Here is a 19381-nt window from a genome sequence, read left to right on the forward strand (position 1 = left end):
TTATTTCAAAATTTTGAAAATCAGATTAAAAGTAGCACAATTTCGTCAAAGTCTGATCTTTGATTACAATTTTCAATACTTTCTCATCAGTTTAGCTTGAAATTAACGTTTGCAAATGATTCATTATATAAAAAAAATATAAGAATATATATAAGGAAGATTCCATCATTTAGACACAAATCCGATAATATTATTCAGCCTCCTTCATCGCCTATGGCAAACTCATATACATATATATACATTTATCATTTCTAGTTTGTAGCTATTGATACATATACACAGTGTATTTTACTGTGATTGTATCAGGCTTATGTTTTTCGAAAAATGTACATCTTAAAAAATGTTCTACACAAAAGTTGCAGGAATTTAAGTGACGCATTAGATAATAATGTTAATGTAATCTTAAATAGCGTTGTTATAAGGCTCCTGAGTAGTCACTGTGGCCATGTTGGAATTGTGACATTAAAAGTGAGAAATGACACGTTAATTTATGTTATGTGCCATTTGTAAATGAAGACAATTTGGATAAATCTAAATGACGAGATTATTTTTTAAAACGCTTGTAAAAATAGAAGAAAACTATCCTTTTCTCCCCCGACAGCCAGTAAATGGTCTTAAAAGGCACGTAAAGTGAGCCTCTGTTCGGGTAGGAATGTAATTAACTTGACAGCTGTCAAAACGAATAAAAAATACGCTTTTACGTATACAATTTCAAGATAATTTTAATTTTCGTCTATTTTTTGAATATAAAACAATTTCGTCTATTTTTAGAAATAGAAGTCACAACACAAATCACGTTTTCACAATTAAGCACATAATAATATTCTCTTTATAGAAAAAAGTTTACTTATACATATGAGTCCAGTTCTTATTTAAAAAAAACGTTGACTTCAACATTTTTTATATATCTTCTGCTTATAAAACAATTTTATACTATGTAGTAATTCCTTCGAAGTCATGCAACTTTTGTATATAACAAACATTTTTTGTGTTTACAAACTTTATAATTTATAAGTTTCTTAATGTATGAAAATTAGGCTCAACTTGATACAAACACACAAAGTATCAAACTTTATGAACACATTCACACTTATAAAAGCATCAATACACAAACAAAAATACTCTACATAATCATATGCACGTGCATGCACATCCGCCATACGCACGCGCGTGGATGCAGCATTCAACATTCAGAAAGATATGCGTATGTGATTTATTATATAAAAGAGAACATCAAATCTCAAAGAGATAAATAAAGTAGATACTCAGATTCTATATTCATGAGCTCTATATTTCATTATCTCTTGATTTTATGTAAGTGTGCCAATGGAGATATTTACTCAGAATCATAAAAACTACAACATAATGGAGTAATTTCAAAATGGAGTAATTTGATAGTCATTTTTTCAAAAAAAGCGTGCGAGGTGTATTTTGGCTCGTAGTATTTTCAGCAACCAAAAATCTATAAAAACATCTTGTCTAGTTCAAAGTAATAAAAAACAAACTTTTTGTAAATTATTATAATCGAATAAAGTGAGAGTTAAAATTCTGACTAAAGTTGCTTATTCCGTCATTATTAGAGCAAATCATCCCCGTGAATGAAGTTCCACTGCAGTCTCAATATATCAGATAAGAATTATTGGCGGAAAGAAGGGCGGAATACGTAGAGGGTGAGAATTCTTTCTCGCACACCCATTTACATATTGTACGCCACATAGATAGGATCGAGCTGGTCCGCGAGAAAGCCATCACGCAAATGCATCCGTTGTTTCTCACCGCGTGAATTAATAGGTACCACACCGGGGTCCACTACAACTACTACGCCAACTACCAAATGGTGTTCTTCGAGCACAGCACTCGTCACCAAAGCTACAAGATCGAGGGCCTCGCTTTCGCTACCGTCCAATTCTACCACTACCACTAGCAAGTTGGTCCATGTGAACACAGCGCTGAAAAAGAATATGATAATATAACAGATTATTATAGTAGCGAATTACCAAAACAAAAATTGAAAATAAGAGAATATAGATTCGCAACAGTATATAGCTAGTATTATAAATTTCCAAAAAATTAAGAAATATATGAATTGCGTTAGATTTCTCAAAAGAACTTACCATTCTGCAATTTTCTTGTGACACCGCATGACACTATTTTCGATGTCTATTGGATGATAGCGCATACCTCGTAGTAGAATGGCCTCGTCGAGAGCGCCGACGACGAATACAGCATCATGAAGTTCTGGATCGTTTGGAACGAGATCAGCCTCGGGTACATTAGTATCACCGGGTACATCGCTAATTACCGACTGCTGAATGCTCTCGGTCCTTCTCAAAAAACCAAGATAGCCAGTCCTTGCATAGACTTCGCTCGTATTGCCAGTAACTAGTCGCGCGTTAAAATGATCAGCGTAATCGCTCTCATCACCGTAAATTGTAAAGTAACCACTCGCGTTATGTGATGACTGTACCCAGATTTCGCCTAGGTGCGAGTCACCACATTGACCTTTGGTTTCGGGATTCGCGATGATTACTTTTACCCCAGGCAGTAATTTGCCCGATTCCATCAAACACAAAGAATGCGGACTGCCGCGTTCCACCAAAGACACTCGGTCATTACGTAATGCACGAAGATCTACATAGACTGTTGAGGGCTCCGGACTGGATGCTCCCTGTGAAAAACAGAACCAAGAAAGTAATAATATATAAAAATAGGTCTTCCAGGATCCATAAAAATGCTTAATCTGGCCAATTAATTTTACCTGTAAGCAAATGGCAGTGTTTACTCTACAACCGAATGAAGTGGAGACCGCGCGCGGACTCAGACCGAGTGCAGAGAATAGCTTACTAAAACTCGTTGTTAACGCTATTCGTGGTCTCTCCTCGGCGACAACGACACATGTTCTCACACATGCCAGACTGACGCCTCGCGCCTTGAGTGTGTGTACCGAGGAACCGAGTCCCTTCGTGCACAGTTCCATAACGCCGTATGAGCAAAACGTATCTCTTACTCTAGATTGGCTAACTGCTGATAACCAAAGTGCAGGATTGGCTTCCACCTGGTAATAACAAAATAATCAAATTAAAATGTATTAAGAAGAAAATAAAGATTAATAAGAGTCATGCATCAATATTAACAAAAAAAATCTTCAAAACTAACACATATATATTAATAAGTATACAAAACGCTAGAACATTTTTAAATTTAAAAGTTACTAATACTGATGCGTAACTCTTATTAGACTTTATTCCTTCTTAATGTATTTGATATATCGAGAGAGTCCTTTAATTTTTAATTAAATCAAATTAAATATCTTCATTAATTGATTTTCATTTATTATTGTTAAATCTTTTTAATAAGCATAAGAATTGAGGTACTTGCCTCGGATGGTGGTATAAGTATAGAATGATGTCCACTGTATATACTGCTGAGACACCATAAGGCAAAACCAAGACCCGAGTATGGATCCAGACAGAGAGCGATGTGTCTGGAAGGATAGAGTTCACATGCTAGCTTCATGGCACGGCACAACGAAGTAACTGCTGCATGAGACATCTTGATGCCAGCGAGCATACCCGTTGTCGAAACACTGAAGTCGAGATAGGCCAGCATTTCCGCGGTAGGTGCTCGATACATTACCGGTAGCTTCTTCTTTGGCATGTCGTCCATATCTAAAATCATTGGCCAACTCTTCACGTCGACCACATTGTTTGCTTCCTGCAAAGCAACAACACCGATCAATCAAAATGTATACCTCATCACATTCTAATGAATATTATGATCAAACATTTATGATTACCTTTGTCTTCAATAATTTAAGTAGATTCTGGTTAGTCAATACGAGAACAGATTTACTGACGTCCACGATCATGCGAACAGTCGGCAAGGTCGTTTGAAGATTTTGAGGATGAGGTGGTCTAATGGTTACCGGCACAGCGCCAACATATAAACAACCGTAAAACGCGCATATTAGATCAGTACCAGGTGGGAAAATGAGTGCTACATGGTCTCCAGTGTTAATCCTTCCTCGATCCAAGAGTAAATTCCCGATCCTCTCAGCTTTTTTATGCAATTGCGAGCAGGATAATGAGGTAGCCACGGTGCCTTTCGCGTTTAACGACGTAAATATCACATGATCTGAAGTACTGACAGCGCGCCACCGTAGAATTTCAGAAATGAATTGGTACTAAAACATGAATATATTCTATACATATATATATATATATATATAATATAACGAATAAATATTGAAGTCACTTTTTCAGTTTACATATATGGGCTTTTATTGAATTTCATTGACCTTACGAACCTTTTTAGCATTATCACTATCCTCGTCTAGGACACCCATATCTCGTCCCTGGGCAGAAGCCAATCGATTGCCTTGGACAATATTTCCTACCATAACACTGGCTGGTCCAACATCTGCAACAGAATCCCCCGCTACACGCCCCCGCACCATTCCGTTAGTAAACCAACACAAACACTCAACCCAATAATGAGTAGCTCACATACTCTCTCCTGACTGAGGCCGGAAAAATCAAAGCTAGAGCACACAATCTGATTTTCATCATCAGAACCAACAATACAAGCGTTCATGGGTCTTCTGCTCCACAGGTCAATGCTTTAACATGCATTCACAAATCTTTGGATCTATGGATGCTTGAATTTTAAAATATCTTTCTTTTGAATATCTTTCTTGGTATAAAACAGTCCAAATTAATTATACACAGATCCCAGATTAATTACGTTATACAAATTACGTTATAAATACGTTATTTTCCTACTATATTAAAATACCGACGTGAAATTAAAAAAAAAATACAGAAAAACACTGAATACAAAAAAGTAAAAAAATATGTGTCTTCAGTAATAAAATAGTTCAGTACAAAGCAAAACCTTTTGCTAATCGTTAAAATCAATTGTGTGTGTGTATATATATGTAATATATGATTGCACTTAATTAAGATACTTAATTAAGAAACAATAAGAGATATTCAGAACTCAGCCAAAAGAAAGAAAATAACTAAATGGAAAATAACATGCTAAGCATATATAATTAACTATAAGACTTATTAATAAAACAAAATATATAACTGTGTGTTCTAATCTTAATATTTTGGAATAAATAAATTCGTAGTTCTAATCTCAATCTTTTGGAATAGATGAATTCAAAGTAATTTCCTAAGAAGATATAACACTATATTGTTATGTATTCTATATCTCAAAAAGATGCACATTTTGTATTTAATTATTAAAAAATTCACTTTTCTGAGATATTTAAAGCCAATATTTAAATTATTCAAATATTTATTTAATTAAAAGTCAACAGGAGTGACAAGATAATTTATTTACACTTTATTTACGATGTAAATATACAGGATATCCGGAAAAAGAGACGAACGACGCTTAAAGGGAGATTCTTGAGATCATTTTGAGACGAAAATTCTAATACTAAAATATTGAGGCTATAATAATTTTTGAATTATAAGCGTTTAAAATTAACGAATTATATCGTCTAAATTTGGCGCGCTGAGGAGCGGCACAAAGTAAACGTACTAAATGCAAAAGCTGATTTATCGGAAATTGTTTTGCATATATATATATATATATTATATATTAGTACTCTACTATATTCTTGTAGAAGAATGTATAGCTATAAAATGTTTTTTTTTGTTCATGTTTTCGAAGCAATAAAGCCTGAAAAGTCATATTTTATAATTTTACTTTTAAAAATATTATAATAAATAAAATGATCTGCTTTTTACTTGCGGAGTAAATATAATCAAGTTGAATTATATATTTTATTTCGTTTGTTCGTAGAAACAATGTTTTGTTGCAAAATCCAACTTTTTAGTAAACTTATTAATTTGATGACCACAAGATTTGACTTGAATTCGGACATTACCACCACGATATTTTGTACTTTACACTCAAATAATTTATATTTTGTATGCGCTACCTTTACATATATAACTTTTATATTTAATCATTTTTCTTTGTACTAAAGAGGACCCGAACGAGGGTCGAAACGTATACGTCTATGTCTTATTACTCATTTTGAATAAAAATTTTATATATAAAAATACACATTAATAACTTGTGTTGGCTTATATTGGCATTTTATTATTTCTTTTGGATTTATTCATATGAACCTATTGATTATCTTGTTTTTTCTAATGTTTTTTTTTTTCCAAAAAATCACTCTTAGTAAGATGCGAGTATAATTCCTTTGATTACGAATATTGCAATTACACTGCTATTTTCGTAATATTTTAGCTATAATTTGGAACAATAAAAATTCATTTCGGATAGAGATCTCTACAGTTATTCTTGCCGACTATTAAAAAAATTGTATAAGACGATTAATAGACAAATTTTACCGTGATTCTTACATGTTTACTTTGATACATCAATATATATGTATAAACACATTACATCATGCAAATGTGTGCCAGATTCCTGAAGCCTACCAAAAATTTCATATAGATATACGAAGTCTCTCTTGTCGTGATATACAAATAGAATTCTAAAAAAAAAAAATAAAATTCGTAATTATCAATATATTTTTTGCTTCTTGTTATCCTCCTTCACTTTCACACACACACATGCACACGTACACACGCACGCACGTATATTTTCTCTTTTCTTATTTATCTTCCTTTTCGCTTATCACTTTTAACAGAGTTTATATACATAATATAATTTTCAAAAATCATCAGATTATTCTAACTCGTATCTATATCAAACAGAGATTTAATACTAATTGTAAGTATCAACTAATTGTTTGATTTTTTAAATTAAAATATAATTTATCTGTTCTCTTTATACATATCTTACGTCAATATCTACATTCTTTATAAAGTTCTCTTTTGTCTGTATATAAGAAAACTTCTGGCATTAAAAAAAAAAGGTTTACATGGTTTTTCTCATTTAGGTATAAATCGTTATCTATTAGTCTTGAAATTTATCAATGCAATATCTGCCGATAAATTTTGCTTCACTTACCTGAATGGATTTCGCGCGGTTTTGGTAAATTAGTAACACATGTGTGAGGGCAGAGGAGCACATTAGCCGGATGGAGAGTACCCTCGAGGAAGCGGCGTTTCGTTTCCGAAAGATGAATACCACCCAATGGCGTTTTGGGTAAATAATTAGGTGGTACCAAAGCAAGACAATATATTCCTACTGCATGAATCGAGTCGACCGCTTGTAATACTCGAGACATCCACTGGAAACTCTATATAAAATGATGAGAAAAATTTTAATGCTCGATTTATTCTATCTTTTTTAAATAAAAATTTTGTCCTCTTTTTATTTAAATAATATTTAATTCTAGAACGTACCTCTTCCTCACTACAATCAGGCCGTTGTTCGGCTACGACACATATCCTTTCGTCTCTAAGGACTCTCACACTGAAAACGGCGATTCTACCGCGATAGATAAATTTCATTGGTTCTACCGCTAATACAGTGGCAATAATGTCATCGGCATTGTGTTTCCTGCCAGTCACCGTCATGAGACCGTCCCGTGATCCACAAACAAATACAAGTCCTCCAGGACCAAGAAAACCCAGCAAACCAGAACGCGTATATTCTACATCACTCAAAGCAGTACCATCGACTTGTAAGGGCAATATCTTGAATGTATTGTTGGTAAGACCTTGCAAGCCCCAATATTGACTACCGGTGGCTGCACTGTGTACGCAAATTTCACCTACTTCGTCCGTCTTACAAATAAGTGGCTGCCCTTCCATTTTAATAACGACTACTATACCTGTAAAAAATATAAATATATGTCATTAAGATGCGTCATAATGTAAAAAAAACAATCAATTTGCAAAGAGACTTACTTCCAGGCATGACTTGTCCACAATCTTGTAATGTTAATGATGTAAGAGAATTCTCCTGATCTACTCTAACAACTCCGTAGCTTAGACCGGACATAGAAAGAACCCCACGACCAGTCGCATTTACTCCTGCGCGTCCTGGCCTTCGTACTGACACTGTGAGGGCCTCGCTTGAAGAAGCGCAAGGACAGACAGCATCCGGTCTAAGTCCTTTTGATTGGAACACTGAGAGAAATTGATCGCAGGATGAAAGAGACCACGGATTTGCGCCATCTGCAACGAGCAGTAACCGCAATGATGCCAGAGAGATGTCCTTGTGATCCTTAGTTGCCAACAGACCCCAGTGAAGATCTCGCGATTTTACGACGGCGACGCTAGCACGATGCTTCGTAATCATCTGCATCCAGCTAGCAGGATTGACCTTCATTAGGGCATAAGGGATAAAAATGACGTGCATGCCGTTTAGTACACTGGTTAAAGTACTGTGCCAGAGGCCGACTTCCCGCTTAAAGTCAAGTACGCAGACAGCATTCTCGCCTTCGGTGTAACCGCAAGCTTGTGTGAGAGCGCGACAGTGGGCCATCATTGCTGCCCTGGTAATGGTCACACCCATCACGGAACCATCTTTATCGGTCGTATATTCAATATACGCGGGCGTGTCATCGGTAAGCCGTGGTGGCGGTAGCCAATCTTTGGGCATTTTACCTAGATGCTCAGTAACAAACCAATGCAGTTTTGGCCAGCCCTTAAAGGCTATTACTTCACCAGCTGCCGTCTTTGGCAAACCTTTTAGACACGCTTCACTAGTCAATGCCACCTGAAAATTAAGATATATACATACGTTGTTAATTCGAGTGAGTTATCATATCAAAATTGAATACAAATTATAAGACTGAACGGCTAATTGAATATGCAAATATAGAAAGAAATGTTGTTTGGTGGATAAGAAGATGGTACTCCGCTTACCTGAATTCCACAGCTTCCTAAGAGAAATCCAATCTGTTGAGAACCTGCATCACGACGAGTCAGAGGTACTTCGATGGGTACTGGCACGATACCGGCTTGAAGACAGCCATAAAACGCGCACATGAAGCTTATTGGATCATTGTTCGGATAAACTAGGGCGATCCTGTCTCCAGGTTTCAGACAGCAATCTCCACTGCGACTTAAAGCCTTATTCAGAAGCGTATAGGCAATCTTGTGAGAACGACTGAATAGTTTACCATATGTAAGTGTTACGCAAAGCTTGCCATTAGGATCCAAGACGGTAGCCACAGGCGCTTTATATGTTGCAGAGCCATACCTGAATGTCAAAAATGTTACTTAAGCCAAAAACATATACTTAAAAAATATATTTAAAAAACGTAAGACAGTAAGACGTAAACAGTAAATAAATTGGTCAATCACAATAGAGAATGTAAGGCAATAATCTTACATCCTCTACTGTGATTAGCTATTTACTACTTATATTTTCTTACGTTTTCATATGTTCTATAAGCTTTATATGTATCTGAAAAGGGACGTTTCACAACTGTTTGGAACCGATTTTTTATTTTCCTTGAAATATGTTAAACACCAAAATCTAAAAGTATTTTAAAGATAAATATTGTTTCTTTTTTTAAAGAGGTGTATAATCCCTTAAATATGAAATTCCATACGTATAAAAAAATATGTGTCTCTTACATTTTTGTGTTTAAGAACATATTTTCAAGACAAATCAAATCGGTTTTGAATAATTGTGAAACATTCATTGTGTGCATACTTTTCGCTCGTAGTTGGCAAAATACGACGCGTTTTAGTTCATTGATACTTTACCTTTGAATAGCAGCTTCGAGAGATCTTGGTAAACCTGATGGCACCGATAGCGTTTCGCCTACCGCCGATGTCATGGAACCACCTTCGGGTTTGGGAGCATTTGGATCTTTAGGATTCGCTGCGATCTCCAGTTCAATATCGTCGTCTTCGTAAAATTCTGGTAGAGGTCGACGTTTCGGTCGTTTCAACGTGTTTAATAGTTGTTGGATCTTTGCAGAGACTTTCCAGCGGCCTGTGGTGCCAGTACTATTTTGATCTTCGACCACGTGCGCATAACGGTTCACCCGGTCGGCACCAGGTCGCCGCGTTGCCGATTGTTGCTGACCGATCGGAGTACTACTCGTCACGTGAGTAACGTCCGGTGGTTGGATATTGCAATAGGCATGCGGCGTGTATTCGACAATGTCAGTGATGTCGGCGCCAGGCGGTCTTCTAGCCGGTGGTCTGGGCGGCGGTGGAGTGTCGCGAGCGGAACCGGTACTACTGGTATCCGAAAGACCGGTACCTATCAAGGTTAATAGTAATGAGTACACACAATTATTGAATTTATTTTATGCGATTACATGTATGCAGGTTTCTTCGTAATGTTTCGTAATAAAATAACGTGGAACTTCTCCAACTCAATACAATGCATTTTCTTATAAATTTTCTTCTTTTAACATATATGCAGAAGAAAAGATGAATAAAATTTGCGACACACTGATTATTTATTTCATTGCATTTATTGATCTTATCCGACAAATATTTATATAAATAATTAATTCTCAATTTATTACCTCATATATTTAATTTAGAATAGAATCGGATATATGGTACACGCAATAAGAACGTTGCTCCTATTTTATTATTTTGTCATTATACATGATTAATAATAATTTTACCGGTTGGGCCACCCGCGCCTGGACTCTCCTCAGTGACGACGCTATCCTCGTCACTACTAGACTCGCCGCTATTACATCTCTCCCGATCGGGGCTTCTGGCCATCACGGAAGTTCTCTTAGATGGCATTGGTAAGGATGGTTTTGGTCGTCCTTGCATCGCCGCTAAGGCCTGCTGCACTGCCTCCTGGCGTACCTCTAAACACGTAAAAATTGATTACTCAAATGGACAACGGGATGGCAAATAATACGTGCAGATACTTAAGGGAAGAGGATTCTAAAGTCGTCTGCATTAGCGACTAAACCATATAATTTTTGTATTTACTTTCTCCTTTTTTACTGATTTGAAAATCCTTTTCCAGAATTAAAGTATACGCATTAATACGTGTCTGTGAGGTGAAGTCTATGCTGAAAATGACAAAAAATTACGAAATTCAGTTCTTGTTTACCATTGCTTAATTCAACATGGCACACCAGAACACATCGTTTCACGTTGTGACAACATTTGCTTCATATAAATGGTGTGCTGTACTTACGAAATAATAATCCACAGACTAATAGTTTGCGTGAAGAAACAGCGTAGAGTTTTTTAAATTGGATCTAACTAACTTAGATCTAACTAAACATAATTATTATACAAAAATTTATTGTGGCATGCATGAGTGAGATATCGATATAGTAATGTGTCAATGATACGTCTGTGTGTAAGTGCTATTTCCGATATGACTAATCGTCTTTAGGTCTCCTTAATAGTTTTACTTCCGCACCGTCATTCGTTCATTATCTTCAAATACTATTTATATGTACGTGTTCATGCGTATTGCGCATCGTTTATTTTCTGATTTGCTGACGATTTAATGTAATACTCTTTTGTGTTTGTGTGTGTGTGTGTGCGCGCGCGCATGCATGAACGCTTGAGTTTATAAAGGAGGTATATAACGCCCATGAAAAATCGTAAATAATTAATATCTTGTAAATCATCGAATTTTTTATATTATTTTGCATTAATGGGAGAGATATATTATACTATTACCCTAAATGAGACTTGTCTCATACTTATGAAAATCCTAAACACGGACTAGAACTAAATTTATCTTGGAATTTTATACGTAAAAGCGTATTTTCCATTCGTTTCAATAGCTGACAAATCATATGTTTCCTGTTCGTACAGAGGCCTACTTTACGTGTTTTTTTAGGACCATTTATTGATTGTCAAGGGAGAAAAGAGCAGTTTTCCATTTTTATAAGTGTTTTAAAGCGATCTCATCGTTTCAATTTATCCAAATTGTGTTCATTTACACACATATATTAACGTGTTATTTCTCGCTTCTGACGTCACGATTTCAAAATAGCGACTACTCAGGGGCCTTAAAGTTATTAAGTAAATACCGTAGTAATGACACTATGACACATGTAATTTTTTCTAACAAACACACGGATACGACGAAATAAATGAATAATTTTTGCATATACTGCTACTTGCAGACTTTATTTATTCCTTCTTAACTATTTCGAGCTCATTTCAATATTATCGATGGAGGCGAAGAATACTACAGTTATCAAAAAGAGGATTAATTTTTTGTTAATAACATTGAATTCATGTACATACGTATAAGTAAAACTAAAACACGAATATTCCAAATAATGTAAACTATTTCGTAAAATGATATTTGATAATAAAATAACCGGATTCTACATGATATCTATCCAAGTTTTGCAATTTATTCTAACTTCTTTTACTGAATCCAAAAGTAAAAACGGACAATTCAAAAGAGAAAAAGCAATTATTATATTAAAAGAAATATATGTATATTTTTAAATATTTACATAGGTATAGTAAAGGTTTTAAGAAGAAACGTCAGTTTAGGTCAGATTAGTTACGTATGTACCTAATATGGCCTAAATATGTTTTCCTCTTTTCTGTACAAATATGTTTAAAAATTAAAGAATATAAAGTGATTCGATGTTATTTTTACAAGATTACAAATTAATTAACATAATGATATGTAATACCTGTTGTACTAGATACTCTATTTTCAATACCTAGGTATAGTACGTACAAGTACTCTAGAAAAAATGTACCGAGGTATAGGTACTTTTATTTTTAGCATAAAATATCAAAATAAATAGCATTTTGACATAAAAATGAACGACTTTAACGTTGTTATTTTGTTGTCAAAATGACAGTTTGCTTGTTAAATATGATCTATATTATCACCATACCTGTTAAAAAAACTCAGGCATCCATGGTAGCCAGAGAGTCGAGGCATTGTAAACGCAATATACATATAATAAAATTATATAAGAAAACATAATTTCCCTTGCGAAAATAAAGCGTAAGATAAAACGAAATGTGAGTCGAATGTAAAGGGAGAATGACAGAAGCGTAATCAAGCATTTAAGAAGCGTAAATTAAAACAATAAAACGTAAACGAAGCGTTAAAACGCTTTGTAAACGTTTTAAGCTTTATTCGTATTCAATTGTTTCAATCTACGCTCTTTAGAACTAAAAAAAGTTTGCTTACGCTTTTGTTATTTTTCCCTCATATTCGACTTCAATTTGTACTTCTGCTGGAGTTTTAAATATCTTAGAGCTAATATCACAAACAATAGAGGATTTAAGGGAAAAGATTTAAGTAGGTACAACAATTAAAGCGACCATGATGTCTGATTATCTACAGGATATAGTATGGAGAAACAAGCGTAGAAACTTAAAAAGCAAGATAATATATAAAACTTGTTTGAGACTAATAGTGACCTATGCCATTAAAATAAGAGCGAAGACTACCAAGCTCCTTAAAAAAATAATAAAAATGAGAAGGATTAGGATGTATCACTGGCAATACTTCCACGTAATAAGATTCATAACAAAAACATCCGTAATATCTACGAAATCCAAGATGTTGTAAGAAGAGCAAGAATCAAGAAATGACCATGTAAACAGGATGAACAACCACTATAACCAGCTAGTGAAAATTACTTTCTAATAGAAAAACGAACATCACCAAGCCCCCAAAACGCCCTCCGAAACGATAGCATGAAAGTTGGACATTAGCATCATAGGAGGAAAAAGCACAATAGATAAAATACAAAACATATGGTTTTACAATAAGAAAAAAAATTTTCGGTATTTTAGAGATATAAACTAGCAATTTTTAACGTATTTTTGTTGGTCAGTATGCTTCGTTAAGCATCCTTTATGCAAGTAACACTTATAAAATATTAATTGGTCATCAATTTCGATGAAAATTTTGTTTTGCGAACTTCTGCGAACATCATGTTATTAGTTGTTTTTTGATGTTTGATTAATTTCAGTTCTTGTTCATGACTATGCCTTTCATAAATAAAAAGTCTTTAACATGTTAATAATGTTAGGAGAGTACCGGCAGAATTACAAAACTGCTGAATGTCTTTATGATAAATGGTACCCTCTACATTATCATCCCTATCGTTATGCTTTCAATCTGACAACAAATTGCATAAACTTTTGTAACTGATTGTTAAGTCAAGAACGAAACATTTTATCATCAAATTCTATCAACAGATGAAAGAACTATTCACACTAATGTCGAAATTAATATCCAAAATATCCATTAATAATCTCAAAAAAATCCCCATATTGGATGCAAGAAGTAGATAATCAGCATTTTTGAAATTTAAATATTTTAGGATTATCGATCATAAAATCATAGGACCTTACTTTTTTTTAAAACTCATTAAATGATACCTTTGTGATCTTAGCATCTGACTTTTAAAAATCTAAGTTTTCAATAAAAAAATGTTAGTATTTTGTTTTGTAGTTGATTGTAGTAATATTGTTTTTGTTTGTAATTTTATATGTTAAAAAATATTAAATTTTGAAAAAATAACTGTTAACTGACTTCAGATAAACAAAAAATACTAATATATATTGGTTCAGAATCGTTTCTAGTTGTTTGTTGATTCTCTTTAATAAATTTAATATTCATATTAATTTAATAAATTCTATAATATATTTACATATATTGCTGATTAAAAATTTCATTTTAAAAAATTTAAGTATTCTTGATAACGCCACTCAAGATCACATCAATGGTGCCATCTTACATTTCCCTTGAAGCCAAACAACTTTTGTCTGAAATATTTTTCGATTTAACGTAGAGTATCTGAAATATTTGAGTGGGATTCTTTAAAATGGGACACACTGGCTACGTTTACACCATAAGCTTAATCCGCGACCTATACAATAGGTGTCTTTGTTTAACCTACAGGATAAACAAGGACATCTATTGTTTAGGCCGCGGCCTAAATGCACGGACTGTAAACGTAGCCACTATATACAGAGTGAGGCATCTAAAACAGGCCACCTAAATAATTAGCTTGTTTTTAAAAATACAAAAAAATGTTTCAGATGAAAATAGAACGGTTTCGAGGGATACGTTTTTTTTATCGCGTTTTTTGTCTAAGTGAAGGCACCAAAAAAATATTAAGATTACCTCCACTTTTTTAAATGGAATTACATGACTTTTGTCTTTACATAATATGATTTTTTATTTTATATATAATGTGGAGGTGACCTTCATATCTTTTTAGGGCCTTCACCTAGACAAAAAACATGATCAAAACATGTCCCTCCCCAAAACCACTTTCATCTGAAACATTTTTTCGTATTATTCAGATGGCCTGTTTTAGATGCCTCACCCTCTATATGTATAGCAGACATACGCCAACATGCATGGCAAGCGTGGGTTTTAAATGTCAACTTCTTCCTTTCAAAACCATGACCATATGGAAAAAGTTGGAAGAGTTATTTGTAAACAATTACAAACGAATTCTGAAAAAGATGTAGCAAGCGGATTTGAGATATACACGTGAAATGGGCAAAGTTACAATTTTAGTTTATTGTTAATTTGTTGTAACCTTTAAACTGCAAACAATCAGAAAATCACTAAAATCAATTCTGAATCATTATATGTTATGTACATTGGCATTTTTGTTTATCTGAAAGTTGGACGGCTTAATTTTTCAGAATTTAATATTTTTAATATATGAAACTACAAATAAAACAATGTTATTACTATTACTTTATTTATTAAAAACTTAGATTTTTAAAAATTGGATGCCAAGTTCACAAAGGTTCAAATGCAATTTACATTGACTTTTTAAAAAGACAATTAAATGTAATTACCTTAACACGCTAATCTCCAAATCACTTTTTACCGTCCTTGATGTTGATCTGACCTTCAAGGAGGTCGATATTAAGGATAATTCAGAAGTCATTTGCAGGTGCAAGGTAAACACTTACGGAGATGTATTTGTTAAAGTTGCTTGAATAATTTGAATAATTTCGGACAGTATGGTATAAATGGCGTCGATGAATTATCAATACCCATATTTTCTACTTGAATGGTCCTTGTATATCTAGTGCCAGAGATGTACTCACCGGAATGGTAACGGCTCTCATTGCGTGTTAGTCTGCGATTACCGCGTCTAGCTGCCGCCGCCGCTGCCGCTGCCGCAGTAGTCGAGTTCGAGTTTCCAATGTTCCCTGTGGAGCCGCCAGAACTCGCTGGACTGGCGATTCCCCCAGGCGCTAGTCGACCGCCTGCATGCAACATAACAACAACAACAACGGCACATAGACAAAAAAAGGACACTATGGGCGCTCGACTACAAGGCGTAAAAGTTATCATCGTTGTACTTCGAACAGCGATATCAAACTTCAAAATGCTAGGAAAGTTAATATAATATATTTTTTATCTACTTTGCTATTGTTAATCGCAAATCAATCGTTCCTAAATCCAACAAAAAACTAGTTGGAAGAAACGAATCGAACTGTTAATCTTTACAGGACGATCATTCACTACAATAGCGTTATTCTATTTTTTACGTTGTAAAATCGTAAAGGCCCGTCTACGTAAGTCGCAACACGCAGAACGCAGTTCGCAAGACTAGAAAAACTAACCTAACATATTTTAGTTATAATAGGTTCTAGGACGCAGGACGCAGGAAGTTGAAATTCACCCAACTTCCTGCGTCCTGCGTTCTGCGTCCTACAGCCTATTATAACTAAAATATGTTAGGTTAGTTTCTAGTCTTGCGAACTGCGTTCTGCGTGTTGCGACTTATGTAGACGGGCCTTAATTTCTATGTCTGTTCTAAGCACTTAGTTAAAATCCCAATATTAAAAAATTGAAAAAGTAAAATGTGAATCAACATATAGAATCTCTTTATAAAACTGTTCATGCTGTGTAAAAAACTGAGAGATCCATTTATGTAATCGAATCAAACATTTTTTTTATCAAATAATTTTATTAATTAAATTTATAGTACATATATCTATAAATAAATATTTTGTTAAATGAATTTGTTAATCGAATTTATACAGATTTAAAAAGAAGATATGGTTATACCATCTCTTTTTTTTTTCTCGAAAATAAATAGTAGTCAAAAATTAGGAAATATAATTTTTATTACCAAAACCTATATGAAATATCTAATTATGGCATTTTGATTTTTCGGAACTACGAAAAGTAAAGTAAATCTAGATCAAGTCTCAAATTTTACATGGGAACTTAAGTCAAATTGAATATTGTTGGAAATCTTTTTCCTACACTCTTTCTTGGTATCACATACATCGCTTTCAAGAAAAATAAGAAAATTTCAGATTATGAGTTTATGATTTAAAAAAGTAAAGCCCTATAATCTTATAAATAATAATTTCACACTAAAGCAGAAGTGTACAAATATTTGTAAATTTTCATTAATAAGGAAACAAGGAAATAAAAATGGTCAGCTATATGAATGATGCGGTAAGAATATCCAAAAATAAGGACCATCTCCAGCGACTTCTAGATTTGAATTGACAGCGAAAAAATAAATATGACCATCTCTGTTAAAAAAAGGGCATTCATGACAGCCAGAGAGCTGAGACGTTGCAAACTAGTGGTATGTAACAAAAATATAAAACAGAATATGAGTTTCAAATATCTTGGAACTAATGTTACTAGCAATAGAAACTTGAAAGAAGAGGTTCAAGTACAAACAATTAAAGAAGCCATAATATTTGAGGTCTGTGAAGCTGGCGAACACAAATGCGAATTTTGATAAAATTAACATCGCATTCGATTGTCCAGCATTTGTCCACATTTGTCCACCAAAAAAAAAGTTTGTCCACCCTTGAAAAAAAATAAATAAAGAATTGAGCACTCCCATGTGAATATTCTTTCAAATTACATGTAGAATTTGATTATATTCACCCATATTTTTCTCACAATTTAAATTCCGGAATCTCAAGACAAACGAAGTATAAGCTGTAAAAAACGCCCGATACTGACATATGGTGCAGAGATATAGACACAAAAAATAATGAAGAACTATTGGGATGTACGAAGGCACGTCAATAAGTTCTTAGAAAATCTGTCCGGGGGCACTCGCAGTATCATGTCACATTACTTTTCGACAAGTAGCACCTTTCAGTTGATTACTGTCAAATTTTGAGCGGCATTTATCGAGAGGTTTCATTTCTGTAGACGATTAAAGCGAACAACATTTGTATTTTTCGCAAAAAACGAGTTTCGTGCAGTGATCGAACATCTACATATGAAAGGTTTAACGCTGAAAGAAATCAAAGCCGAGTTGGATAATGTTCATAGCACATCTGCACCAGCGACTGGTATACAATTGGATGAATGAATTTAAATGTGGTCGTACATTCACATGTGATGCACCTCGTTCGGGACGTCCAATTGAGGCGCTGCTACGCCAGAAATCATCGATAAAATCCACGATATTGTTTTGACTAATCGACGAGTGAAAGTGCGCGATCTTGTTGAGGCATATCATATGGCACAGTGATTTCAATTTTGCACGAACAATTGGGTATGAAGAAGCTATCGGCAAGATGGGTGCCGCGTTTGTTCACTGTGGACCATAAGCGCGACCGTGTGATGATTTCAAAACAATGTTTGGAAATGTTTCAACGTAATTCAGATGAATTTCTGTGTCGATTCATTACTGTGGGCGAAACATGGATCCTTCACACCCGAGACGAAAGAACAGTCAAAACAATGGACTTCACCGGGTGAACCAGCTCCGAAGAAGACGAAGACCGTGAAAAGTCGGCCGGAAAGGTGATGGTCAGTTTTTTGGGATGCGGTATAATTTATATCGGTTATAATGGTTATAATTGTTCAGAGGAAAGAGATTCACCACCAGAGAACAGCTCAATGCCGAAACAGAGAAGCTTATTTTGAAGGGTTAGACAAATCATATTATTCGGACGGTTTGAAAAAGTTGGAGAATCGTTGGATCACAAGACTATGTTGAGAAATAAAAATGAATCAATAAAAAAAAATGTGTTTTACTGTGTTTTTCTAAAAACTTATTGACTTGCCCTCGTATCGAACGAAAAGTACTACGTAGATTACGTAGATGTAGAACATATAGCACGGTTATAGATCGTGAAATCTGAAGGATAACCATGAATAATATCAATTATGTAATGACTGTGATATTGTGAGGATAAAAATCGGCCGCTTGAGATGGATGGGATATGTGATTAGGATGGACTCAAAGAACCTCACGCAGATTTATGCCGATGCTAGAACAACCAATGAGACAACGCAGAGAAAGATCAAGACTTCCATGGACAACGTGGAGGAAGATTTGAGGAGGCTAGGAGAGTGAGAGAACGAAGAAGAATAGGGATACATGAAAAATATCTACTTTTTACTACAGTTCTAAAGCAGGCCAGGAAGGTCAATCACTGTCAAATAAAATTCTCATGAAAATTGGTTATTATTATAATGTACGTGCGAATTCGGAATTAGGTAAGACTAATTAGAAATTCCACACGTCAACACA

General features: G+C 34.4%; 1 protein-coding gene across 1 annotated transcript in view; it reads right to left on the bottom strand.

Moving 5' to 3' along the window:
* Positions 1-1692: 1692 nt before the first annotated feature.
* Positions 1693-19381, bottom strand: part of DIP2 (disco-interacting protein 2) — a 32701-nt gene continuing 15012 nt past the window's right edge. Inside the window, exons 5-17 of the mRNA XM_018550228.1 lie at positions 15960-16121; positions 10541-10735; positions 9660-10164; positions 8811-9147; positions 7929-8661; positions 7341-7771; positions 7003-7234; positions 4307-4419; positions 3797-4183; positions 3379-3714; positions 2759-3055; positions 2115-2668; positions 1693-1949 (exon numbers count right to left, since the gene is read on the bottom strand). Coding sequence (XP_018405730.1) covers positions 1697-1949; positions 2115-2668; positions 2759-3055; positions 3379-3714; positions 3797-4183; positions 4307-4419; positions 7003-7234; positions 7341-7771; positions 7929-8661; positions 8811-9147; positions 9660-10164; positions 10541-10735; positions 15960-16121 — 4535 coding nt within the window. The 3' untranslated portion in view covers positions 1693-1696. The remainder of the gene's footprint in view (positions 1950-2114; positions 2669-2758; positions 3056-3378; positions 3715-3796; positions 4184-4306; positions 4420-7002; positions 7235-7340; positions 7772-7928; positions 8662-8810; positions 9148-9659; positions 10165-10540; positions 10736-15959; positions 16122-19381) is intronic.

The sequence above is a fragment of the Cyphomyrmex costatus genome, unplaced genomic scaffold (genome assembly GCF_001594065.2).
Source record: "Cyphomyrmex costatus isolate MS0001 unplaced genomic scaffold, Ccosl1.0 scaffold97, whole genome shotgun sequence".
In the NCBI taxonomy this organism is placed as follows: domain Eukaryota; kingdom Metazoa; phylum Arthropoda; class Insecta; order Hymenoptera; family Formicidae; genus Cyphomyrmex; species Cyphomyrmex costatus.